Source organism: Lepus europaeus, chromosome 21 (genome assembly GCF_033115175.1).
Source record: "Lepus europaeus isolate LE1 chromosome 21, mLepTim1.pri, whole genome shotgun sequence".
Taxonomy (NCBI): Eukaryota; Metazoa; Chordata; class Mammalia; order Lagomorpha; family Leporidae; genus Lepus; species Lepus europaeus.
This window is the reverse complement of record NC_084847.1, coordinates 18,566,312-18,594,283: the sequence shown is the minus strand read 5'-3', so window position 1 is coordinate 18,594,283 and position 27,972 is coordinate 18,566,312. Positions and strand designations below refer to the sequence as shown.

The 27,972-nt window shown below is 42.3% G+C and overlaps 1 protein-coding gene across 15 annotated transcripts; it reads left to right on the top strand.

Annotated features, from left to right (window-relative positions):
• The first annotated feature begins 118 nt into the window (after window positions 1-118).
• Window positions 119-27,052, top strand: PALB2 (partner and localizer of BRCA2). 15 transcript variants are annotated; one of them, XM_062180860.1, is made up of 13 exons: window positions 119-319; window positions 3,181-3,240; window positions 3,360-3,444; window positions 6,141-7,604; window positions 10,247-10,923; window positions 11,271-11,345; window positions 14,929-15,090; window positions 16,320-16,405; window positions 16,680-16,841; window positions 18,213-18,329; window positions 22,961-23,048; window positions 25,578-25,726; window positions 26,571-27,052. In XM_062180860.1, the coding sequence occupies exons 1-13, from the start codon at window positions 272-274 to the stop codon at window positions 26,779-26,781; spliced, it is 3,384 nt and encodes a 1,127-aa protein (XP_062036844.1). In that variant the 5' UTR covers window positions 119-271; the 3' UTR covers window positions 26,782-27,052. The 15 variants fall into 15 exon arrangements, with proteins under 15 accessions (XP_062036844.1, XP_062036841.1, XP_062036842.1 ...); XM_062180857.1 differs by having other exon boundaries at window positions 10,100-10,923; XM_062180858.1 differs by having other exon boundaries at window positions 6,141-7,622.
• Window positions 27,053-27,972: the final 920 nt, after the last annotated feature.

Here is a 27,972-nt window from a genome sequence, read left to right as displayed (position 1 = left end):
CGGACCCGCATCTCACGGAGAGCTCGGCTCTCCTCTAGGCGACCCCGGGCGATTGCTCGGCACTCCTCCCTGGCTGCGCGTGCGCGGACCGAGCAGTGGCTTTAATTGGCCAGGGTTGACCGCGCGCCGCCGGCTTGAGCCCTCAGGTCGCTGCCGGCGCTGGGGTGATCCGAGTCACGGTTGCCGGTTCGTTTCTGGGACCCAGAGCCTACCGGGCCTCCTTGTCCACAAGCCCGGCGCCGGGAGCTCTTTTCGGCCGGCCTCCGGCCCGATGGAAGAGCCTGCCACCAAACCCCTCAGCAGTGAAGAGAAGGAAAAGGTGCTAGGGCGCGCGGGAAGGGCTGACCCCGCCGCCCCGGGACTCAGGCCTGGCTTCGGTTCCGTTGGCCGTCGGAGGGCAGCCGTCCTTTCGGACTTGGCCTCCGTTCGGGTCTGAGGGGGACGTGTGAGGGGACGCAGGAAGTGGAAGCGTCGGTTCGCGCGGAGCTCACGCGGTGGCGTGTGAGGAAGAATGTTGGTGACAGCCGCGCACTCTAAGATGTATTTATTTAATTACTTGAAAGGCAAAAGTTAGAGAGAGGGAGACGTGCCATCCGCTAGTTCACGCCCCTGATGGCCTCAACGGCGGGTGCGAGGAGCTTCATCCGGGTCTCCCACGTGGGTGGCGGGGGCCCAGACCCTTGTGCCTTCCTCCTCTGCGCTCTCGGGCCGTCAGCCCGGAGCTGGATCGGAAGCCGAGCAGCCAGACCGGGGCCGATGGGATGCCGGTGTCGCTGGCTGCGGTTTAACTGCTAAGCCACACCGCCTCCCTGAACCCTTCCTCCTCACCCCTCCTCCCCACTCAGTCATGGCTTCTCCCCCTCATCCCCCCCCCCCCCCCAGTAACTTTTTAACAGCCTGGTGCTTCCAGATCTTTTGATGTTTGTGTGTGTGTGTGTGTGTAGGGGGAACGGGGGCGAGGGAGTATATCCCTCGCGACCAAAAATTAGTATCTCGGCAGGTTCATCAGTGTAATGGTCTGAGTAGTTCTGCAATTTCCGGTTCCCTTAAAGTTCTTTAAAGGGGCAGAGATTGTGGGTTAACCCAACACCTGCCACACTGGCATCCCAGCTGGGCCCCGGTTCGAGTCCCGACTGCTCCACTTCCGATCCAGCTCCCCTGCTAATGTGCCTGGGAAAGAAGCAGAAGATGGCCCAAGTCTCTGGGCCCCTGCATCCAGGGGGAATACCTGGATGAATCTCCTGGCTCCTGCTTGGGGGCGAACCAGTGGATGGAAGATCTTTCGTCTCTCCTCTCTCTCTCTGTAACTCTGCCTTTCAAACAAAATAAATCTTAAGGAAAACAAGTTCTGTACGGTATTGTGCAGTTTGTAAGTGCCCTTGTTTCTTTAGGTATTAATGTACTGATACACTTTTAGGTCATTTCCAGGCTGTTCTGAGGTTTAATTTGTATGTATTTTCTGCTGTCTTGCTAAACTCTGCATTAGCTCATGGGTCCCCTTTAGCCTGGCTTACTTTCTAGCGGATGTGAGAAGCATTTACAAATAAACAGTGTCATTCCCAGATATTGTGATAAAGTGGCTGGCAAGTAGGCAAGCACAGTGGTTATGAACACAGATTCTAGAGCCCAACTACATGGATTTGATTTTGCCATTACAAGCCGTGATCTTGGACAGATTGCTTAATCTGTGTTTCTGTTTGCTTATCTGTAAAGTGGGGATGATAGCAGGTAAAGCCGCTGCCTGCAGTGCCGGCATCCCATATGGGCGCCGGTTCAAGTCCCAGCTGCTCCTCTTCTGACTGCCTTTCAAATAAATAAATAACTAAATCTTTTTTTTAAAAAAAATGGGGGTGATAGTGATAGAATCTATTAGGGTTATTGTGAGGGTTAAATGAGTCAACATATGGAAGTCACTTAGAGAAGTCCCTAGCACAACCAAGGCAACTTTATAAATATGTCAGTTATTATTTTTTTTTATTTTGTAATTGAGTATGAGTAGAGATAGTGTTTAATACCAGAAGTGCTGTAGTAAACAGTGCTCTCAAAGCTGGGAAAAAATAATTATGAAAAATTCACACAATTAGCAATTTGTCTAGTAGTGTATTTTGCAGGTAGGAAACCTAAAAAAATAAAAAAAAGTAGATACTTAGGAAAGCAATCCAGGTGATGTTTTATTGGCTGAAGGATGTATGGCTCTAAAAGTTTCCTAGAAAGAAAAAACAAGGTGACTTTGCTGCGTAGAAAATCCTTTGAACCACACAAACCAGAGAGACAGCAGGAATCTAAACATTCAGAGGGTAGTAATTTGACTCAACCCTATTCATTTACTTAATAACTCTTTGTTGAATGCTTACTTTGTGCCCAGTTGGGAATTGAGCAGTGAAAGCTCCAATTTCACTGGCGTGTGTGTTTCCAAATATCCTTATCCCTTTCTGCCTAGGGTCTTTCACTTCTGTGGTTCCCTCTGCACACACTACCTTGCCCTCTGATCTTCCCAAAGCTAGCTCTCTGTTCTCCATGTAAAGGTTGAAATACTAGTCCTCAGAAATGCCTCCCTAATCACTCTAGCTAATCTGTACACTCTCACATCCCCTGTTTATCTAGGAATTTATTATCTTGGGAAATTATCTGTTCGTTTGTGGTGTTATCTGTATCCCTCACTGAAGGTAAAGTGTCCAGCACCTAGAACAATCATTGACACATAGTGGGTATCCCATAGTCACATAGTCACTGGTATTCTAGGTGCAAAAGAGACCCAAGCCATTGCCTGACCAGATATTCTTTTACTGAGTGATGGAACATGACAGCTCTACTGCCTTCCGAGGTCTCAGAGAAAAAAGAAGAAAACATACAGCATAGTGTGATCCAGTACATGCTGTGTTCAGGGAAGCAAAGGGGAGAGATGGTGTCTAACCTAGATTTGGGGAAGAACCCAGAACCCCAGGGAAGTAAAAGTCTAAGGTGAGGCTCGAGGATTCAGTAGGAGTTAGCAGAGGGAGGAAATGTTCCAAGTGATGGAAACAGTTCATGTCAAGGCATGGAGACAGTGTGAGAACTGAAACCAGGTCTGTGGGCCAGTGCCACTCCCCGCCCTGCATCTTCCTGTGTGAAAGGCACTGTATCCCTTCCCTCTGAGCCCTCTTCTCCACTAACTCAATATTGTTGCTTTTCTTCTTCCAGCTGAAGGAAAAATTAGCATTCTTGAAAAGGGAGTACAGCAAGACATTGGCTCGCCTTCAGGTAAGTGAAGTGTAATCTCAAATTAAGGTGTTGTAGTACTAATTAAATGAAAAAAACAGTTCTGGACAATGATAACTGTAAAGAAATTTTATTTCTTGAGCTACTTTTGTTTTCCCTAGCGTGCCCAAAGAGCTGAAAAGGTTAAGAATTCTATAAAGAAAACAATAGAGGAACAGGAAATCTCACAGCAATTAAACCACTCAGGTAAATGTAATCATTTACTTTTATTGCTTTATTATGCATTTCTCTGGTATATTTGGCTGTTGGTCTTATCCCCACAGCCAGAAGAAAAGGGCTAGCATTTGACACTAACTAATGTAAAATTCATATGCCATAAAATCCACTCAAGAAATCATACTTTCAGATGGATTGTTTAGTTAGTTGCTCATTTTCCTTCTCATCTTGGAAATTATACTTAATGCTTAAATATTGGAGATATTTTTTTAAAACACTTGGGTATCGGCTGGCGCCGTGGCTCAACAGGCTAATCCTCCGCCTCGCGGCGCCGGCACACCAGGTTCTGGTCCCGGTCGGGGCACCGATCCTGTCCCGGTTGCCCCTCTTCCAGGCCAGCTCTCTGCTGTGGCCAGGGAGTGCAGTGGAGGATGGCCCAAGTGTTTGGGCTCTGCACCCCATGGGAGACCAGGAGAGGCACCTGGCTCCTGCCATCGGAACAGCGCCGTGCGCCGGCCGCAGCGCGCTACCGCGGCGGCCATTGGAGGGTGAGCCAACGGCGGAGGAAGACCTTTCTCTCTGTCTCCCTCTCTCTCTCACTGTCCACTCTACCTGTCAAAAAAAAAAAACACTTGGGTATCTTTCTAAAGTGCACAAGTCAGTAGTTCTTTGTGTATTCACAAGACTGTGCAACCATTATCACTATTTAGTTCAAGAACATTTTCACTAGCCAACAAAATGTTCATCCTTCCTGCTCTTTCCTTCTCTAAACTCTGGCAGCCAATAATCTCATATGAATTTGCCTACTTTAGACATTTCATATAAATGAAATCATACAATACATGGGCTTCTTTTACTTGGTGTAATGTTTTCAACATCCTTCCATCCATCCATGCACGTATCAGTACTTCATTTGTTTTTGAAACTGAATAACACTCCATCGTATGCATACCACAATATAATGTACAATTAGTACATGGACATTTAGGTTGTCTGCTCTTGGGTTACTATGAATAATTCTGCTATGAACATTGATTACAAGTTTTTGTATGGATATGTTTTTGATTCTCTTGGATACATATATACGGTTACAATTACTGAGTCATAAGATAATTCTATGAGGAATTTTTAAAATGTTCTCTGTACCAGCTGTATTATTGTACATTCCTACCAATAACACACAAGGTTCCAATTTTTCCACATCCTCAGCAACATTAAATTTTTTCATTTTTTAAAATAGAGCTACCTTAATGAATGTAAAGTAGCATCAAGTTGTAGTTTCGATTTGTAATTCCTAGTGACTAGTGTAATGGTAAACATCTTTTCATATATTTACTAGCCATGCATATGTTCTTTGGAAGAATTTCTATTTGAGTCCTTTGTCCTTTTTTAAGCAAAATTTATTAAAGAGGCAGAGAGTCAGAAAGAGAGAGAGAGATGGAGAGAAACAGACAATTTCCATCTGCTGGCTCATTCCTCAAATGCCTGTAATGCCAGAGTTAGGGGCAAAAGTAGATGCTGGAAATTCAGTCCAGGTCTCCTGTGTGGATGAGGGACCCAAGTACTTGAGCTATCATCTACTGCTTCCCGCCAGGGTCTGTGTTAGCAGGAAGCTGGTATCAGGAGGCAGAGCCAGTAATCAAACCCAGGTACTTCAATATGGGTTGCAGGTGTCCCAAGGAATGTCTTAACCATAGGATAATTCTATGTTTAATTTATGAGGAACTGTTAAAATGTTCTGTCAAATGCTTGCCTACTTTAGCCATTTTCTGAGCAGATTACTTGTCTTTATAATGTTGAATTCTAAGAGTTCTCCATATTTTCTTGATGCTAGACCCTTAGTAGATAGATGATTTGTTAATATTCCAAACTGTGAGCAATGAATTATACTTTCAGTTGGATTACATAGTAGTTGCTTTTTTTCCCTTTTAGCTTCTAAAAATTATAATTATTTTAAAATATAGATACAATTTTTTAAAATTTAGATATCTGCACAGAGAAAAATATATAGATTGAAATATTCTTAGAAAGACAATGTTCCTTTCTGGTGTTAAAACTCAAGTTTAGTGGAGGCTATTAAAATGAGAAAGTGGTATAAAATTATTTGAGGTAAAATTCTTTTTTAAAATGCATGAAATAAAACACCAGATGAGATTAGAAAATTAAGCAAAAAGGTGACTGTGATAAATGATGGGAAGTTTTATAGTTTAAAAACACTTTCTAGGGACTGATGTTTGACACAGTAATTAAGACACTGCTTGGGATGCCCACGTCCCATATCGAAGTGCCTGGGTTTGAGTTCTGGCTGTGCTCCCGATTGAAGATGCCTGCATAATGTGCTCACTGGAAGGTAGCAGGTGATGGCTCAAGTAATTGCGTCCCTGGTGTCCACATGGGAGGCCCGTGTTGAGTTCTTAGTTCCTGCCTTCAGCTTGACCCAGCCCTGACTGTGACAGGCATTTGGAGAGTAATCAGCGGACAGATACTCTGTTTATCGCTCTGCCTTTCAAATAAATGGAATAAATAAAATTTTAAAATGACCTTTTCAACACAATTCTGTTTACATATACTGAAAATTCTCTAGGTTGGTAGAATTTTGATAACTTGGACCTTGATCTACCTGAATGAAATATTATTGATTGTATTGATTCTTTCCTGAATGTTTGCTAGTTTTTTTTGTGTTTTAGAACAAAAATATTAATTGTATACTCTGTTTTTCTCCTCAGAACCTAAAAACAAAGTATTTCCTAGTAACAAGTTACAAATCAATACCCATCTCCACAAAGAAACTGGAGAAAAGACATCTGTCACACTTGGTGTTGAGCCCAAGTCCTTTACCCCTGGAGATGGCCCAGAGAAAGGATTATATACACAAAGGACTGATAACATCCCAGAACATTTTCCCTGCAGGGTCAATGGCCCTGATGGTGAGAAACAGCAGAATAAGTTGCCAGGGAAAAGAAAGAAGCAGCAGAAGAAAACATCTCTTTCTCAGGAGAGAGAGTATGTCTTTGACACTGATTCACTCATACCATCTGGAAAAAGACAAAAGGAACAGGAGGAAACCTGTAGCAAAAATCCTGGGTCACCAGTAACTGAAATAAGAATTCACCTTTCTAGTCCTAAGTCTGAAATTCTTGATTCTCCAGTGCCAGTTGCAGAAACTGATGAAGTGAATGTATCGGTTCCACCAATTGCAAAGCCAGAAAGGGATGTTGATCCACTCTTAAGAGGAAGTAATTTTTCTAAGGAGATTACAATCCCTTCGCACAGTCCATTAAATAGCAGTAATAATCAGCACCTTGACCAAACACCTCTTACAGATAAATGTGAACTTATTACTCCAAGCTTAGAAAACGTTAGCCCTGTTTCATCTGTTAACTTGGAGGCACGAGGCAAAAACCAGACTGACTTTACAGATAACCCAGTAAGTAAAGCTATAAGTGCAAATAGCCGGCTGCCTGGAAGTCCTAACTTGCAGGCAGATAATTCATCTCCTAAAAATGAACTATGTTACACTAACTTGCGAGAAAATAAAAATCATAGTGTAGAAAAGCAGAATCACACAGAAAAATCTTTCAGTTCTCCCAGTAGCACTCTTGGTGGTAGAAATGTAAGTCTTAAGGAAAATGAGGTTCTAAGTCAGTCTAAGAGTCTCAGCTTAGAAGCTGTTGCTCCTGTTTCTACAGACAATCAAATACATTCTTGCACAATGCTTGAAGGCCTTCTGTTTCCTGCAGAATATTATGTTAGAACAACACGAAACATGTCAGATTGCCAGAGGAAAGTAGCTCTGGAGGCTGTAATTCAAAGTCATTTAGGGATCAGGAAGAAAGAGTTTAAAAACAAAAATAAGGAAGCAACTAATATTTTAAAGCTTTCCCATGAAGAAACTGACCAAAATGAAATTAGGATGTCAGGAACCTGCACAGGATCAAGTTCAGGAAGTCCTTCTCAGTCATTAACTGAGGTTAGCTCTCCCATTGGGCAAGCTGAACATAGTAAGTTTTCTAGGAAGACAGTTATCCAACCATCTAGTAAAAGGCATAAAGGAAAAAGAAAATCAGTCTGTACCCCACCATTGGATCATCATGAACTACCTTTGCCAACTTCCAGCACATCAGGTGTTAACAGGTCCAAGGACAAAGTCGCCTTGTACAAATACCAGAACAAAAAAGCAATTGTTCATGGTAAGAAGAAAATTAAAGGTAAATGAAGGTGTGTTTGATGAAGATGATGATGGTGAATAACTAACAATTACTATATGCCTGGCATATTCTAAATGCTATGTAAATAGCTCATTGATTCATCACAGTAGTCCTTCATGAGGTAGAATCTATGTTATCCTCACTTTACAGATGAAGAAACTAAGGCATAGGGAGATTAATTAGTTTAATTAAAACGATAGAGCTAGGATTCAAACCTAGCAGTACTATACGAGAGTTCGGTAATGTAGCTGATAAGTTGACACTGAAAAGGAAAATATATTAGGTATTGACCTAAAAATTAATATTTATTCAGGTACAATACAGTCTTTTTTAGAAGATTTGTTTGTTTATTTCAAAGTCAGAGTTACAGAGAAGCAGAGGCAGCGAGAGATTTTTCATCTGCTGTTTCATTTCCCAAATGGCCACAATGGCCTAGGATGGGCCAGGCTAAAGCCAGGAACCTGGAGCTTCATCTGAGTCTTCAAGGTGGGTACAGGGGCCCAAGAACTTGGGCCATCTTCGGCTGCTTCCCTAAGCACATTAGCAAGAAGCTGGATTGGAAGTGGAGCAGCTGAGGCTTGAACTGGTGCCCATGTGGGATGCTGACACTGCAGGCACAGCTTTACCCACTATGCCACAGCACTGTTTCCACAATACAATCTTTGCTGTATAGAATCCTGGAATAAGTAGAACAAAATGTTAGAGAAAGAGTTCACTGGAAAACTGTTAGAATTGACCATGTGACGATAAGGCCTGAACAACAAAATATAGTCTCTAAGTCCATGGGACACAAGATTTTGGAGAATATGTTGTAGTTTAGACTTTGTATTCATTACTCATGGATATAGTCATACCTAGCAAAATGAAATAATATCTGATAAAATACTTGAAAACTACATAATCCACTGTGGTTCCAAACTAGGATTCAGTAAACTAAATTACCAGATGGGAAATATTTTCATCTTTCTGTGTCTCAGCTACCAACTGTGGTGTAAAAGTGGCCATAGATAATAGGTAAGGATGAATATGTTCCAGTAAAGCTTTATATACAAAAATTGGCAGCAGGCTGTTCTATCCTGTGGGATGAAGACTTTGGTCTATAAGCCATAAGTGATTAAAAATAAAAGTCATGATTTTTTTCATCATCTTTTAAGCCAACAAGAATACAAAGAAATTAAAAAGTGAGCAATCAATAATAATTTAGGAACTTTTTTTTAAACTTTGAAATAGTGTAAATGATTTTAGTAACCTGCAACTATATTTAAAAACTTTTTCTTGGGGCCAGCCTTTTGGCACAGCAGGTTAAGCCATTGCCTACAACACCAGCATGCCATATGAGAGCACCTGGAGTCCCGGCTGCTCTGCTTCCAGTCCAGCTCCATGCTAATATGCCTGGGAAAGCAGTAGAAGATGGCCCAAGTATTTGGGCACCTGCCACCTACGTGGAAGATCTGGATGGAGTTCCTGGCTCCCAGCTTGGGCTTGGCTTAACCCATTTGTAGAGTGAACCAGTGAGCAGAAGATCGCTTTCTGTCTCTCCCTTTCTCTTTGTGTCACTTTGCCTTGCAAATAAACAAACCTTAAAAAAGAAAAAACGGTTTGAGGTAATATTCACATAAAATGATATTAGCTGCATTAAAGGACAATTCAGTGGCATTTAGCACATTTACATTATGCAGCCATAATCCATATCTTGTTGAAAAACATTTTCGTTACCCTAAAAGGGAACCTCATATACATTAAATAGTAGTTTCCCACTTCTGTCCCCAACTACTCTGAACCAATCAGCAGTCTGCATTCTGACTTTATGGATTTACCTATTCTGGATTTTTTATATAAATAGAATTGTATGGTATGTGATATTTTGTGTCTGGCTGCTCTCACTTAGTATAATGTTTTCACGGTATGCCCACCATACTACAGCCTTTATCAGTGCTTTGTGCCTTTTTATAGCTGAATGTCTCATTTATGTACCACGGTTTGTTTTTCTATTCTTCAGTTGAGTGCAGCTTTATTCTGAATTGTGGGTGATTCCAGGCATAAAAAACAATAAATAACTCTTTGCTTGAAAAGGTAACTAAGTTTTCTTTAATGAGAAGAAACCTGTTGAAAGTAGAAGTAGGAAGGACTGCAGAGATTTAGAATCTGGTTCCTTTAGGATGGACAATGAGGAAGGAGGAAAATGAAATGAATTGACCTGCACGGGGTTATACAGCCAATCAATGTTTAAGCTTGAACTCGATCCTGATCTTCCTCCAGTTAATGCTGCCAGCACTGCACCATTTTGGATATTGCAGGAGGATAGCTGCTAGTTAACCACTGAACTATGTTTTTTTAACCCTCAACTAGGTTGCAAAGTCATGGATGGGAACATTTTCCACTATGAGTTTCGAAGCTCACTCTTCATTGCGTATAAATGTCTCTTCTGTTGGTTTTTGGGTTTTTTGTTTTTTACTATTGCTTATTTTTTATTTTAGGGAAGGAAGGTCATTGTCAAAAAGAGGATTCCCTTTCTCCCACTAGTGATGCTCATTTAGCTTTGGATGATGATGGTTTCAGTGCTCCATTTTGTAAGAATGAAACGTTAAGTTTAAAGCAACTGTCATCTTTTCTTAATGTCACAGACTTTGAGTTACCTGATGAAGACTTTGGCTCCCTTAAACTTGAAAAACTGAAGCTCTGCTCAGAAAAACAAATTGAGCCTTTTCAATCAAAACTGTATGGAGAGAAGCTTCTTCAAGAGGGATATTGTTTTATGGAGGAACTGATTCCTAAACAAATAGATACAGAAATGGAGGATGTGGAAGAGGAACGTATTCTATCAGGACAAGCACACCCTAACGTGACAAACCTTGAAAGCCAGAATACAAAGAAGGGCCTTTCTTCATCTATACTGCTTTTCACTCCTTTAAATACTGTTGGACCTGATGATAGTGATACGTCTACCACAGACATGTGTTCACCTGTTTTTCCCATGCTAGGTACTACCCCAGTTTTTGGCTCCCAGGCATACTGTGAACAAGTGTCTGCAGAGGTTGTCGGACAGACTTTCTCCACATCCCAGTTTTCTCAATTGAAAGACACAGGCAGACTTGATAGTGATAGTAAACAATGCAACAGTTCAACAAGCACACCAACACTGGATACCAGTGCGCATGTGTCAGGTAGGCAAGGACAACCTGCCTGTGACTGTCACTCTGGCCCTCCAGTGACACCTCTGCCCAATGAGTCATTGACTATCCAAGAAAATCAACTTTGTGGAAACATATGTCTGGAGTTGCATAAACATTCGGTGGAACAGGTACAATCTGCTGCCTTGGTGAAATTTCCTCTTAAGGAATAAGGTGTCTTGGTGAACAGGGACAGCATGATTTCTCAACATTGGCCCCTTGGTGTTTAGAATGTTTGAACACATTTCTTTGCTGTGATTACATTATAAACATTAAGCTTGTTCTAGGGAAGTTAGAGTTAATTAAAATACATATTTTTAAAGTATGAGATTTCTTGTCAATGAAGCAGTTGCATTTGGAGCCTTGCTGCACTTTCCAGACGAATTAAAAACATGAAGTGGACATTTTGATGAGTAAGTGGTGCGGGCAGATAGCGTGCATATGGTATAGATTAATGGTGTGACTTTTGTTTCCACAGACAGAAGTGGCGGATCTTCCTGCTTGTGATGATAGCATAAACTCACATACCCTACAGCTGGTTTCAAAGTTAAAGGTCAGAAGAGTGTTTCCCTTATAGTGTGTCTTACATGTGAAAAATATCCGAATTGAAGAACATCGTTTTGGTTTTAAAGAAATATTATTTAATTATCAGAGAGGCAGAAAGAAAACGTGAATGTGAGCTTCCATTCACTGGTTTACTCCCCAGATGTCTGCAGTAGCCAGAGCTGAGCCATATCAGAACCAGGAGCTGGGAATTCAATCCAGGGCTAGCAGGGACCCAGCTACTTAGGCCATCCCTGCTGCTCCCCAGGACTCACATCAGTAGGAAGCTGGAAGCCGGAGCAGAGCCAGGACACAAACCCAGACACTTCAATATAGGATATAAGTGTCTTAACTGCGCGGCCAAATACCTGCCCCAGAAAATTGAAAAAAAATTTGATCACATGGTTTCTCATTCTTAATACTATTAATACTAATACTAAAAATACTTTAGCAAGCAAATGCAGAAAAATGGATTTGAATAATTTGTTTTTCACAGTATTTCCCAGTATTTGTATTTTGAGCTCTTCTAAAGTTTATATGTCATGCTGTTGCCAAGAACAACTTAAGTAACTGAACTTCATACCTAAATTTAAATCAAGCAATTGCAGAAAGTGAGAGTCAAACTGGAATCATTCATGCCTTTCCTATTCAAATGGTGTAATGTTTCTAGGAGAATCACTTCTGATGATTTATAAGAAATTGGGTAGCAGAGAGCAGGTATTTTAGTGCAATTCATTAAGCAGCTGCTTGAGATGCCAGCATCCCATGTCAGAGTGCTGATTCAAGTCCTGGCTGCTCTGCCTCAAGTTCAGCTCCCTGCTGATGTGTCTGGAAAGTGATGGATGTGGCCGGCGCCGTGGCTCACTAGGCTAATCCTCCGCCTGTGGTGCTGGCACTCCAGGTTCTAGTCCCGGTTGGGGTGCCAGTTCTGTCCCGGTTGCCCCTCTTCCAGTCCAGCTCTCTGCTGTGGCCCGGGAAGGCAGTGGAGGATGGCCCAAGTGCTTGGGCCTTGCACCTGCATGGGAGACCAGGAGGAAGCACCTGGCTCCTGGCTTCAGATAGGTGCAGCGCGTCAGCCGTAGCAGCCATTTGGGGGGGTGAACCAACGGAAGGAAGACCTTCCTCTCTGTCTCTCTCAGTGTCTAACTCTGCCTGTCAAAAAAAAAAACAAAGAAGAAGAAGAAAAGAAAGTGATGGATGATAGCTCAAGTACCTGAGTTCCTGCCATCCATATGGGAAACCTGAATGGAGTTCCTGGCTCCTAGCTTTAGTCTGTCCAGGGCCCAGCTCTTCTGACCCTATGGGAGTGAACTAAAAGGTGGAAGATGTCTCTGTCACTTTGCCTTTCAGATAAATAAATAAGTCATTTTTTTTTTTTTTTAAAGAAAATGGGTAGCAGTTCTAAGATTTTGATATGGTGAATGGTTAATCTTTTCTGTGTTGTGTGGTGACCAAAAATATCTCCAGAGCCTGTTATGTGTCCTCCGCTCCGACGTGGAGTTATGGATGCAGAATCTCTTGAGAGTCACTACTGTAGAGGAAGCAGTTTCAAATCCACATAAAGTGTTTCTGCCGTTTACTAGTGTATGACCTTGGGCAAATTACTTAGCCCTGAATCCCAGATTTCTTTTCTGTAAAAAAACACGCAGTAGGGGCCAGCATGGTGGTGCAGCAGATTAAGCCACTGCCTGAAACATTGGCATCCCATATGAGTGTGGGTTTGAGTTCAGGCTGCTCCACTTCTGATCCAGCTTTCTGCGAATGTACCTGGGAAGGCAGGGGAGAATAGTCCAAGTGTATGGGCCCCTGCCACTCACATGAGAGACCCAGATGGATTTCCATGATTCTGGCTTCATCCTGTCCCAGCCCCAGACATTACGACTGTTTGGGAAGTGAACCAGTGGATGGAAGATCTGTCTCTCCCTCCCTCCTACTTTCCCTTCATCTCTACCTCTAACTCTACCTTTGAAAAAAAAAAAAAAAAAAGATAAACAGTAATACCTATAGTCTATTTCAAAGCTATTCTTGAATCAGTTTTAGTAATTTGATTTCTTAAGGAATTACCCATTTCATTTCTATTTCAGATTTGTAGATAAGCAATTTTTGTGTGTGTGTCAGTATATCTGCAGTTTAGCCTCTCTTCTGCCATTCCCTCATTTTGTTTAAGATTTGTTTTTTATTTATTTGAAAAGCAGAGTTACAGAGAGGAGAGACAGAAATCTTGCTTCCACAGGTTCACTCCCCAAATGGCTGCAATGGCCATGGCTGGGCCAAGCCAAAGCTCAGAGCTTTTTCCAGGTCTCCCACACAGGTGCAAGGGCCCAAGCACTTGGACCATCTTCGGCTGCTTTCGAGGTACATTATCAGGGAGCTGGATCATAAGTGGAGCAGCTAGTCCTCAAAGTGCACCCGTATGGGATGCTGGCATTGCTGGTGGAGACTAACCTGCTAATTTTTAATTTGATGATTTTGCATGGGCCATGAAGGATGTTATAAATATCCAAATGGCCTTTGGCAGAAAAAGATGTTCCCCAACTCCTGGATCCACAGTGCTCTTCCTGTCATAAGCAGAGGTGTATTGTATGCTGCTTCAGTGTTATTCCTCCTTCCACCACCAAGTTTTGTTGTTTTTTTTTTTAAAGAATTATTTATTTGAAAGAGTTACACAGAGAAAGAAGGAGAGGCAGAGAGAGAGAGAGAGAGAGAGGTCTTCCATTCGAAGGTTCATTCCCCAAATGACTGCAACAGCCAGAGCTGAGCTGATCCAAAGCCAGGAGCCAGGAGCTTCTTCCAGGTCTCCCATGCGGGTGCAGGGGCCCAAGGACTTGGGCCATCTTCTGCTTTCCCAGGCCTTAGCAGAGATCTGAATCGGAAGAGGAGCAGCCGGGACTCAAACCAGCGCCCATATGGGATGCCGGTGCTGCAGGCCAGGGCTTTAACCCGCTACGCCACTGCACCAGCACCACCCCCCTTTTTTTTTTTAAAGATTTATTTTGTTTACTTGAAAGAATTGTGGAGAGAGATGTCTTCTATCTGCTGGTTTACTCCCCAGATGGCTGCAATGGCCAGAGCTGCGTCGATCAAAGCCAGGAGCCAAGAGCTGCTTCTGGGTCTCCCCCATGTATGCAGAGGCCCAAGCACTTGGGCCATCTTCTACTGCTTTCCCAGGCCATAACAGGGAGCTGGATTAGAAGTGGAGCAGCCGAGGCTTGAACTTGTGCCCCTATGGGATGCCAGTACTGCAGGCTGGGGCTTTAACCTGCTGTGCTACAGCAGTAGCATCCAACCAACAAGTTTTTCATCAGGGTGTTTACTTTCCAGATGAATACAGGTTGTTATAGACTTTTCACGGTTAAGTCCGAATTTATTCCATGGTGAAGCCATACATTTTAAAATCTACCATGATATGTCAATGGATAATTTTTTTAGTTATGTAAGACCCATAAAACTGTTTCAACCAATGTAAAACTTCAATTTTACTTCCCTGGTATTTTACCCAGTTTTTGTCATTGGTTACTTTAGATACATATTCTTTTTATAAAACAAACCTCAGGTCTCCCTTTAACCTAACTGTTGATGTCATTCTGAGTCAGAATGCTTCTGGTTCCTGCTCTGTGGATGTGAGTGCCATGTGGTGGGAAAGAGCTGGTGTCAAAGAGCCATGCATCATAACTGCATGTGAATACGTTGTTGCTCTGTGGAAACCTCTGGATGCTCAGCGGTGGAAGAAAAATTATACCTGGCACTTCACAGAGGTAAGTTGGAATCTTAAAGCTTAAATAAGTGTGTCAGGGCAGACAATCTGATGTACCTAATTAAGATGCTACCTGCGACTCAGGCATCCCACACGGGTGCTGATTTGTGTCCTGGCTGCTCCACTTCCAATCTAGCTTCCTGCTAATGTGCCTGGGAAAGCAGTGGAAGGTGGCCCAAGTAGTTGGGCCCCAGGACTCATGTGGGAAACCCAGATGAAGGTCCTGGCTTTAGTCTGCCCAACCCTGGACTTTGCAATCAGTTTTTTTTTTTTGACAGAGACAGAGAGAAAGGTCTTCCTTCTGTTGGTTCACCCCCCAAATGGCCTCTGTGGCCAGAGCTATGCCGATCTGAAGCCAGGAGCCAGGCACTTCCTCCCAGTCTCCCATGCGGGTGCAGGGTCCCAAGCACTTGGGCCATCCTCCACTGCACTCCCGGGCCACAGCAGCGAGCTGGACTGGAAGAGGAGCAACCAGGACTAGAACTTGGTGCCCATATGGGATGCAGGCGCTGCAGGCGGAGGATTAACCAAGTGAGCCACGGTGCCGGCCCTGCAATCAGTTTTTAAGTGGCTGCGTGATGTTTTCTTTATTTATCTGCCAGATGACTTACTTATTACCCTGTTGTTAGAAGCGCAGGCTGCATTAAGTGCTAAGTAAACACTGTTAGGCATACAGCTTGTTTGGATTTACAGCTTATAAATAGGTTTTTTTAAATTTAATTTTATTTATTTATTTGAGAGGTTACAGACAGAGAGAGGGAGAGGCAGAGAGAAAGGTCTTCCGTCTGCTGGTTTACTCCCCAGTTGGCTGCAATGGCCAGAGCTGCCCTGATGCAAAGCCAGGAGCCAGGAGCTTCTTCCTGGTCTCCCATGCTGGTACCAGTGGCCCAAGGACTTGGGCCATCTTCCACTGCTTTCCCAGGCCATAGCAGAGAGCTGGATGGGAAGAGGAGCAGCCGAGACTAGAATGGGCTCCCATATGGGATGCTGGTGCTGCAGGTAGAGGTTTAACCTACTGCGCCACAGCGCCAGCCCCATAAATAGTTGTGTTTTTTTTTTTTTTTTTTTTTTTTTTTTTTTTTTAATTTAACCTGCTCACATGATTCTAATATGGAAACTATCCTGGTACAATGAGAATACAGAAATACAAAAGAATGCAGTACATTTTCAAATTGAAATATAAGTTGAAAATGAAAGCTAACTAATTTTTGGCTGCTTTGTTTTATTTAGGTTCCAATTTTACAAATAGTTCCTGTGCCTGATGTTGGTAACCTGGTGTGTGTAGCTTTGGGAAATCTGGAAATCAGAGAAATCAGGTATGTAGCACTAAGGAGTGATTCAGTTTTCCTTTATCTTTGTCTCTGGTGAGCTTGTTTTGAATGCAGGTTGTAATATATTGTTTGAGTATAATATTTTGAGTACAGGGTTGAGTCTTGAAAGGATCTAAATGTTGGCATAAAAAGAGATTTGTTTTAAAAAGAAAATCAGAATGACATCCCTGACTTAAGTTTCCATTTCAAATTTGAACCTCATCTTTTAATAGTAAAGGCTTGTCCCGGCTTCTCCTCATTTTTCCTTTATTTGATCTAGGGCATTACTTTGTCCCTGTGATGATAACGGTGAAAAGCAAGTCCTACTGAAATCTGGAAACATAAAAGCTGTGATTGGCCTGACCAAGAGGAGACTAGTCAATTGCAGTGGCGCCCTTGGTGACCAACAGGTAGAAGTCGTGACATTTGCAGAAGATGGAGGGTAAGAAAAGTATTGGCTGATTTTTTTAAAAATTATTAAAGAATGATATTGTCACAGGTTTCAGAGAAAGCTAGAGACTAGAATCTTGTTTTTCTGTGCTGTAGGCATAGCATTAACAGATTTGCCTCAACACTGGGTTAGAGAGAAGCAGGTGAGAGGTATAAGCTAGGCCCAGCAGGGAAGATGGCAGTGGAGTAGCAAATGCAGTTTGTTGGTTCTTCCACATTCTTCTAAATCTCTGTGTCCCCTAATTACCTCTGCCCTTTCCCCATTCCCCATACTTGATGTCTAGTGCTTCAGTGACATCTAGAGGCTGACTGCTTGCAAATATACATTTCCAACTCTGACCTCTTTCTTGACCTTTTGACCTGCATGCCTATATACCTTGCAAACAACTCAGATTATCATGTTGAAAACTGAACTCACTCTCTCTCTCTCTCTCTGTAACTCTACTTTTCAAATAAGTAAATCTTAAAAACAAAAACAAAAAAACAACTGGGGGGGTGGTTGGGGCTGGCAGCATTGTGGCACAATGGGTTAAGCTGCTGTCTTGTGACGCCAGCATCCCATATGAATCCCAGTTTGAGAATCTTTGCTGATGGCCCAAGTGCTTTGGCCCCTGCTACCCACATGGGAGACCCAGATGAAGTTCCAGGCTCATAGCTTTTGCCTGTCCGAGCCCTGACCATTTTGGGAAATGAGCCAGCGATAAAGATCTCTCTCTCTCTCTCTCTCTCTCTCTCTCTCTCTCTCTATTGCTACCTTTCAAATAAAAAATAAATCTTAGGAATAACAGAAAATTGAAGTGAACATTGTGTTTATTATATATTTGTTATACTTTATTGCTGTTATTTCTCTCTCTGTCCTAATAATCAAGACAGGGACCTTGTCTTATTTATTCATGGCCTGTTGCAATAATGTAGGCAAGAGATAAATACTAGTTTGCTTTAATTAGGAAAGTGTTAGTGTAGATGGAAAGAAGCAGACAGGTGTGTGAGATGTGATATAAAGTCACCAGGACATGGCGAGACTGGATTGGGAGGAACAAGACAGGATAATGTCCAGGTTTCAAGGTTGATCACCTGGATAGATCTTGTGCAGTTAAATCATTGAGATACAGAAAGAGAAGATTGAAAGGGAAAACTGCAAGTTTCATGTTGGGTATGAGAAATTCGAGATGTTTGCAACATATCCCAGAAGATGTGATATGAAAATAGGGTATGTTCACTATAGAAACTTTAGACTCTATGTTCAAATGTTTTTCTGGTGTTTCATTAATTTTTTTTGTTCATAGTTCAAAGTTATGTAGTAAAGCTACTTAGAAACTGCTTTGGTACACACTACTGATTTTTAATACTGTTTTGAATGCAGAATCAAAGAAAAACAGTTTTTGATGCCCCCTGAAGAGACTATACTAACTTTTGCTGAGGTCCAAGGGATGGAGGAAACTCTACTTGGTACCACTGTTATGAACAATATTATTATTTGGTAAGTTTTCACTCTGGGTCCTAAGTCTCATCTGTGAGCATGCAGATATACCTCTAACTTTATAGGTTGTGAAGACTGGATAACAGACTTTGTAAACTTGATTGTGGTTTTTTTTTTTTTTTAATTAATATTTGTGTATTTATTTGAAAGTCAGACTTACAGAGAGGAAGAGACAAAGATTCACTCCTCAAATGGCTGCAGCCAGGAGCTAGGAGCTTCTTCACTGGTCTCCCATGTGGGTGACATGGCCTAGATACTTGGGCCATCTTCTGCTGCTTTTCCCAGTCGATTAGCAGGGAGCTAGATTAGAAATGGAGTTGGGACTTGAACCAGCACCCATATGGGATGCTGGCATCGCAGGCAGTGGCTTTACCCACTATGCCGCAACACTGACCCCTGATTGTGGGATTTTTTTCTGAAAATTTATTTATTGAGAAGGCAAGAGACAGAAAGAGACCTCCCATATGCTGGTTCACTCCCCAAATGTCTGCAACAGCTGGAGCTGGGGAATGCTGAAGCCAGGACCCAGGAACTCAATCCAGATCTCCCACATGGGTGGCAGGGACCCAGTTACTTAAGCTACCACTGCTGCCTCCCAGAGTCTGCATTGTTAGGAAGCAGGAGTCATAGCTGGAACCAGGAATCAAACCCAGGCACTCTTGATGTAGAACTCAGGCCCATAACTGTTAAGCAAAATGCCTGTTCCCTGTTTTGCTTTTTCTTACTGTCAGATGCTATCTGCTTTCTGTCTTTTAAGATTTATTTTATTTATTTGAAAGATTGAGTTACAGAGAGAGGTGGAGAGAGAGAGAGAGGTCTTCCATCCACTAGTTAACTCCCCAAATGGCCACAATGGCCAGAGCTGAGCCGATCTGAAGCCAGGAGCTTTCTCCTGGTCCCCCATGTGACTTCTTTTCTGACTTCAGGAGAGAATTGTACCCAGCAATAAGCACTTTCAAGTTTACTTTGTATTAGGAGAATAGATTGATACTTTTTCAGAAGCTTTGTTGTTTCCTTGGGGCCCAAATGGGTGTTGACTGCCAATGTAATCTAGTGATGGCTGATCACAAAGGAATTTGAGGTTCAGGAGGGGGTCTCTCCACATGGCTTTTTTTTTTCCCAAAGGTTTATTTTAATTATTTGAAAGAGTTACAGAAGAGAGTAGGAGAGACGTAGAGGTCTTCCATTGGTTCACTCCCCAAATCCCTGCAGTGGCCAGGGCTGGACCAGACCAAAGCCAGGAGTGAGGAGCTTCTTCTAGGTCTCCAGCATGGGTGGCAGGTGCCTAAGCACTTGGGCCATCTTCTGCTGCTTTTCCCAGGCCATTAGTGGGGAGCTAAATCAGAAGTGGAGCAGCCAGGACTGGAATTGGTGGCCATGTGGGATACTGGCTTTGCAGGCGGCAGGTTAACCTACTACACCACAACGCCAGCCCCTCCGTGTGGCTTCTCCATTTCCCTTAAGGGATGTCTTCAGCCCCACAGTTGCCTTCTGTTCTGTTGAATCATCTTGGTCTTCCTGGATGTTTCCCTCCCTTAATTTCTGTTGCCCTTGTTTTTAACTGAACATTTGCTGCTTTATGTTGTTCATCTTTTCTGGTACTTGAAGGTAGGTATATGTCTTATATCTGTTGTCAGTGTCTGCTTAGGATAACTACTCAAAGATGTATTGATAATAGAAGCAAAAGCTATTATTTACTTTTCAATCTCTATAATTTTACGTTCATGCTTATGATTTGTTCACCTTTCCTATTTAACTATTGATATTGTAGATGTCTAAAAAGTTTAAGCTATACTCAAGGTTCAGATTGGCTTTTTTAAACTGTTGCTGAAGGGGGCCGGTGCTGTGGTATAGCGGGTAAAGCCACCACCTGCAGTGCCGGCATCCCATATGGGTGCTGGTTCAAGTCCCAGCTGCTCCACTTCTGATCCAGCTCTCTGCTATGGCCTGGGAAAGCAGTAGAAGATGGCCCAAGTCCTTGGGCCCCTGCACCCATGTAGGAGACCCGGAAGAAGCTCCTGGCTCCTGGCTTCGGATAAGCACAGCTCTGGGGAGTGAACCAGCGGATGGAAGACCTCTCTCTCTCTCTCTCTCTCTCTCTGCTTCTCCTTCTCTCTCCATGTAACTCTAACTTTCAAATAAATAAATAAAATAAATCTTTAAAAAAAATATCTATTGCTGAAGGTCTAAAATATTTCATCATGATTAAGCTATATTAACTGAACATCATCTTTTAGTCACTCAGCAGATGTTTGAGTGTCTGCTCAGTGTACCATTCTCTGTGAAATCTGCATAGATGAATCAGATAGGAATCCTGGACCCAAGGTGCCCCTTAAGTCTAATGTGTAAATAGATTCCTTCACAATTCGAAGTATGCAGTTCCAGCACAGTTCCTTTACAGTTCATACAAGGTCAAACTGACAGATTTGAACAAAATGCTTTGGGGTTTAGGAGAGCGCAGTTATTAACTACAGAACATATCCTAACCTCTATAGGCGGTAACCCTATTCTGGTATCCCTTATAGAAAGAGAACCATGCCTATGCACATGGAAATTTACTTTTCTTAGTTTTTTTTTTTTCCATTTAAGATTTTTATTTATGTATTTGAAAGGCAGAGTTGCAGAGCAAGAGATTCATCTTCCATTTGCTGGTTCACATGTGGCTGCTGTGCCTGGGGCTGGACCAGGCAGAAGTCAGGAGCCAGGAGCTTCATCCGGATCCCCCACAAGGGTAGCAGCAGGAAAGTTGGGCCATTTTCCGCTCTCTTCCTAGGCACATTAGCAGGGAGCTGGACCAGAAGTTTGAGCATCCAGGCCCAGATCAGTACTCATAAGGGATGCTGGGCTCCTCACAAGCAGTGGCTCAGCCTGCTCCACCACAATGCCTGCTCCCCCTTTGTTAGTTTTGTATACACAGGACTTGGCCCATGGAAAGTTCTGTATTTATTGAATGAATGCATTATAACCTACTGCAGCATATATTAAATATGAAAGGAGGCATACTGACAGTGCGGAAGGGAATTAAAGGAGAGGGGCTGTGGTGGACTGCTGTAGACAGAGTGGAGAGTCTACCTGAGTTCATGGAGCTCAGCGGAGGTGGGATGGGATCCAGCATTTGGGAGCAAATGGGAATTGGCTGATAATGGAGAGGGCATTGGAAAGGATACCTTGAGCAGAGGTCTAGGGCCAGGGATGTGCTTCATTTATTCTGTGGTCAGTAAGATTTGGGGAAAGAAAGCAGTGAGTAATGTATTGCAGTACTGGGTTCATGATCATGACTACCATGAAAAGGAGCCTGGGTTTTATCTTAAAAAACAAAACAAAAAAAAGATTTATTTTTTCATTTGAAATGCAGTTAAAGGAAGTGGGAGGGGCTGGTGCTGTGGTGTTGCCTGCCACTTCTCTGTGGTGCTGGCATCCTGTATGGGCACCAGTTCAATTCCCAGCTGTTCTACTTCTGATCCAGCTCCCTGCTATTGCACCTGGGAAAGCAGCAGAGGATGGCCCTAAGTACTTAGACCCCTGCACCCACGTGGGAGATCTGGAAGAAGCTCTTGGCTCCTGGCTTCGATCAGCCCAGCTCCCATTTGGGGAATGAAACAAGAGATGGAAGATCTCTCTGTCTCTGTCTCTGCCTCTCTCTAACTGCATTTCAAATAAGTAAATAAATCTTTAAAAAAAAAAAAAAACTGTGGAGATCTGATTAAAAAAATAGCAAAATCAAATCATTTGTAAAGAGGAGAGGGTGAGACAGAGAGAGAGAGATCTTCTACTGGTTCACTTCCAAAATGGCCACAGTAATCAGGGGTGGGCCAGGCCGAAGCCATAAGCAAGGAACTCCATCCAGGTCTCCCACATGGGTAGCAGGGACCCAGGTACTTGGGCCATCTTCTGCTGCTTTCCCAGGCACATTTGCAAGGAGCTGGGTCAGAACTGGAGTGGCAAGAACTGGAACTTTCACTTGGGCTTTATCTTATAGCTAATGGGGAACCAGCTGAAAGTTTTTTCATCAGTAGAATAACCTGCAAGAGCAGTTCTCAGTGTCACAGATCTTTAAGGCTGAGAAGTGACTCCAACAAACTTTCTCTTTTGTCTCTTTATATTCCACCCTCTTCTCTCTGTTCTTGTTTCTGTTTTTTGTTTTTTTTTTCCCCCAGCTCAGTCTTCCATTCTCTTGATCTGCATCTAATGTACCATATGTGTTAGAGACATAATTGTAAGTCTGTTTTAGGTGTGGTCTCTTACCCACCAAATGTGGTTTCCTGGCCGTTTTGTTTTCCTTGCAAAATGTAGGCATATCAAGAAATACCACAAAGTCACAATTCCAGCACCATACCACGTTTCTGATTACAATCTGACATGATCAGATGGTGGAAAGCTTTTCTCATGACTTTGGAGAGATTCTGTTATGGCCTAACAGAGTCAATTTACGGCTGAAGTAGCAAAGTAAACTCTTGGCAAAGTTTACCTACGGTTCTTAACTAAATTGGTGATTAAACAAAACTAAGGTACCTCTCAGTTTGTTCCTTGGTCTCCTCCTAAAAGATGAAGTGATGAATAAAAAAAACGTGTGAAAACCAGTTTGCTGGGAAAATATGATCAGCTTTTTGTTGTTGTTGTTGTTGTCTAAGGAATTTAAAAACTGGTCAGCTCCTGAAGAATATGCACATTGATGATTCTTACCATGCTTCAGTCTGTCACAAAGCGTACTCTGAAATGGTAAGTAGTGATCTGCCCCACTTGGTGTGTTATTACTCAGTATGTAATAAACAGACCCTCCCTGTTACCTATATTTTCAAAATTGGATGGTAATGTTATTACTTGAGAGTTATGGGAAAAAAATAGTATTGCTACAATGTGATTGCTTGGTAGATTTGCTGATCATATGACTTTTAGACATTTGTTTCTACCTGTGACTTTGTGCTGAAAATATTGTGCCTACTCTAAGACTTGACTCCCAGCCATGTTGCTGTGAATAATTTATGATGTGAGTAAATATCCTTAAAGAGAACGATTAAAATGTCCTAGACATGTTTTCTCTTAGACTTTGGTGTTTTATAGAAACAAATGCAGATGTTCAGCTATTGACATCTGGACAGATTGGAGGTAGCTGTCCAGGAGGGGAGAGTAACTCAGAAGCCACAAGCATAGGCAGTAGCAGCAGGCTTAATGCTTGTGTGGAGACTGACTTGCCTGGCATCAGTAGTAACCCTAAGAGCATTAGCGCCTGCAGGCAAAGAATCACCTCCATAGCCAAGCAGGATCCCAGGAATTTGAACTCAAAACTTGAGTGCTCTTATATAGTCTATCACATAATCTTGAGCCTAACTTTTTTTACCTTTCAAATTAGAGGATTGAATTTGTCTATAGAATTTACCTATTATGCATTTAAATAATGTTGTGCCTTTTGTATTACAACTTTGGAATTAAAACTATTTTTAAATTTTATTTAAGTTATGCAAGTTTCATGTATTTCATATATACAGATTTAGGAACATAGTCACACTTCCCCCCTACCCTTCCTCTGGTATTAAACTTTTTGATACAGTAATGTAAGATAGTAAGTAAAAGTCCACCATGCAGCGAACCTTCAGAAATGATCATTTATTATCTTTTGCACGATTGTTTAGTGTGAACTTGTTCCACAAAGGACTAGAGAGTGAATCCTTTCAGCTCTGCTGACCATCCAGGCTATCGTAAATACTCTGCTTGCTGGGGTGCAAAATCAGTCGTAGACAATATGCAAATGAAGGGATGAGGCTGATAAAACTTGGTGGACACTGAAATTTGAATTTCGTATAATTTCACAGCACCAAAATAGTCTGAATTTTTTTCAACCATTTCAAAATATGAAAAAATTCTTAACTCGTGAAGCATACAAAAGTTAGTGTTGGGCAGGAATTGGCCTGTGGGCCATGGTTATATGTGTGGCATTTAGCATTTTAAAATTTGACACTTTCTAAATACAAAAGTAGGTTTTTTTTTTTTTTTTTTTTTTTTTTTTTTAGAGATTTATTAACTTACTTGAAAGGCAGAGTTACAGAGATAGTAGGAGACAGAAAGATCTTCCATCCACTGCTTCACTCCCTAAATGGTCGCATTGGCCGGCTGTGGGCAAGGCTGAAGCCAGGAGTTTCATCCAGGTCTCCCACTTAGGTGCAGGGGTTCATGGACTTGGGCCATCTTCTGCTGCTTTCCCAGACACATTTGCAGGGAGCTTGATTGGAAGTGGAGCAGCTGGGACATGAACCAGTGCCTGAATGGGATGCTGGCACTGCAGGCAGCTGTTTAACCTGCTACACTTCAGTGCCAGCCCTGAGTTAATTTTATTTTTTAAAAATTGTTGTTTATTTATTTGAGAGATAGGTGGAGTTCCCATCTACTGGTTTACTTCCCAAATGCCATCAAGGGCCAGAGTTGGGCCAGGGCAAAGCTGGGAACCAGGAACTCACAATTCAGGCCTTCTACAAGTGGCTGCTGCCTCTCGGAGTCTACTTTAGCAGAAAGCTGGAATCAGGAACAGAGCTGGGACTTGAACCCTAGCAATCTGATATGAGATATGAGCTTACCAACCAGCATATTAACTACCAAGCCAGATGCCTTTCCTAAAAATAATTTTCATTTGAAAACTCAGTCTAGAAATGTATAAGATAGAAATGAATGCTACTAATTCTAAAATGGTCCAGTAGTTCATTTTCCTCATCGTACTCCCAAAGAGAACTTTCTCAACAATCCACTCCTCCCCCCACCAACACACACGTACACACGCACATTAGAACCTGTGATTTTAAAGCTTGGAGAGATCTTTGCCCTTTTTTCCATAGAAATCAACATAATTGATGATATCTTTTTTTTACATTCTTACTCTTAGTGGAGAGTAGCAGTGCCTAATTTTTAAACAGGCTCTTGTGGGCTGGCCTAAGAATCCAGTCGCCACTTATAATATTGTTTTTATGGGAAATGTTGTGAATTTCTAATTGGAGGACTCTACATGTGTTTATGGGTCTTCTTTCCCTGTGTCAGCATTTCCCCAAGTGGATTGCATGAGATGTAGTCAGGTCTAAGGTGAAGGAAATTAAAGAGTGAGCTAGTTTCCATGCCTAGCAAAGAGTTGCTGGAACAGTAATCTCTAAAGTTCTTGCTTGGGTGGGACAGGGTGGGGGTTGGGGAGAGACAGGCAGTCACTAATCCTGGATGCTTGTGAACCTGTTGATCATGTCTGTAATTAATTTTTTTCTCCTAAACTAGGGGCTCCTGTTTCTTGTTCTGAATCATCCTTGTGCCAAAGACAGTGAGTCGCTGGAAAGCCCTGTGTTTCAGCTGATTGCAGTTAACCCTAAGACGTCCTTGAATGTGGGAGTGATGCTGTACTGCCTTCCTCAAGGGCAGGCCGGAAGGCAAGTGCGCATGGCTGCTGTTCCTGAGTGTTGCACGTTGAAGGGCGCTGTGCAGATGCCAAAACCAGGTGTCTTCCTGTCACTTAGACGGATGGGAAGCACGAGACACTGCAGATCAGAGTGAGGATGTTGAGAAAGATGAAGGTAGCGGATTTTAGTCAAATTCCAGATTCCCTGTATCCTGAACCCCGTTGGTATGGGATTAGATAGGATTTTTTCCATAAGGAAAACATTTTAAATGAAATTGAAGGTGGGGGAATAGCGGCATTTGGCCCGCAGTTAAGAAACCCACATCTTCATAAAAACACTAATGAAGAGGAGCCATCGGGACTAGAACTGGTGCCCATATGGGATGCCAATCCTTCAGACCAAGGCGTTAACCCACTGCACCACAGCGCCGGTCCCGGGAGTTTCCTTCTGATTGATGCTTTGGGGAGTCTGGTTTTGGCCTATTATAACAATAGAAATTGCAGGGGTAGTTTGGTGCAGTGGTTAGGTGCTCCTTGGGAACTTGTCTCCCATATCGGAGTGTCTGGTTCAAGTCCTGGCTGCTCTGCTTCAATCCAGCTGCCTCCTAAAGTGCATCTTGGAAGGTAGCAGATGATGTGTCAGGTACTTGGGTTTCTGTCACCCACATGGGAGACTTGGTTTGAGTACCAAGCTCCTGGCTGTGGTTTGACTCAACCCTGGCTTTTGCAGGCATTTGGAGAGTGAGCCAGCAGGTGGGAGATTGCTGTCTATATCCTCTACTCTGCATTTCAGATAACATAAAATAAATAAGTAGATGGTTTGAAAATTGTTTTTAGTTTGCGATCTGAATTATTTCTTCTTTGCTTCCTATCAGATTCCTGGAAGGTGATGTGAAAGACCATTTTGCAGCAGCAGTCTTGACTTCTGGAACAATCGCCATCTGGGACCTGCTTCTAGGTCATTGCACTGCCCTTCTTCCACCAGCCTCTCACCAAAGTTGGTCTTTTGTTAAATGGTCTGGTACAGATTCTCATTTGCTGGCTGGACAAAAAGATGGAAATATATTTATATATCGCTATGTATGAGTCAAGATAAGATGAAAACAGTTTCTGGATATACTTGACCTCCTCCTCTGTTTACTTTCAGTTGTAACTATAAGAGAGAATATCTGAAGGACACAAAATAATTACTTGTGTGCATCAGATTTAACTTTTATTCTGATGGTGATGGCACTACTGATCTTAAATGTTCATTTAAACTTTGGGGAAAGGAGTTTTAAATTGATTTTTATAATTTTCCACATTTGCACTTTTGGATTGATTTTTGAAATTCTCCACATTTGCACATTTACTTTTAAAGGTGTACATAAAGTTTCAAGTGTCAATAAATATTTATTTTGACATATTCTGTTTAGTGTATTTTTTCCCATTCTATGCAGATCATTTTCAGAAAAAAATAGTTATTTTTCAGATAGAATATTTAGTCAGTAATGTTTGTATACAAGAGTAAATTTCAGTTAACTTAGTATACTAATATACAATATAATTTTTTTTACTTGAAAGGCAGAGTTACAGAGAGAGATCTTCCAACAGCTGGATCACTCCTCAAATGGCCGCAATGGCTGGGGCTGAGCTAAGCCGAAGCCAGGAGTCTGGAACTCCATCCGGGTCCCCCATGTGGGTAGCAGGGACCCAAGCACTTGGGCCGCTTTCCACTGCTTTCCCAAGGGCATTAGCAGGGAGCTGGAATTGAAATGAACTCAAACTGGTGCTAATATGGGATGCTAGCATTGCAGGCAGCAGTTTAACCTGCTACATCACAACTCAGGCCCCTACACAATATACTTTTTAATGCTATTAGTATTTTTTCAAATACTTAGGAAAAGTAGCATGAATCCTATTAAAATATCCTAATGTAGAGATGCCATTGTTCTTTTTTGTCCTCAAACACATCTTTATACCATCCTTGTTGGTTTAGTTATTTTTGAGTCAATCACACAGCTTTACTGAGTGTACCATCTTCACCTTCATTTAAGTGATATGAGAGACTAGTTTTTAAAGGATTGATGTGCTAGTAGTTTCATTGGAAATTTTGTCTCAAGCTACAAGTATTTATTTGCCTAACATTCTTAGGGTATATTTTTCATATAGTTTTTATATTTCTTATAGTGGCTTTTGCTGGCGTCATTATTACCCTTTGACCCATTTTCATAAAAGACTTCGCTTTCCTGTGCTCTAACATCACATGAGAGAGACTGTGTGCTGCCACATCATAGA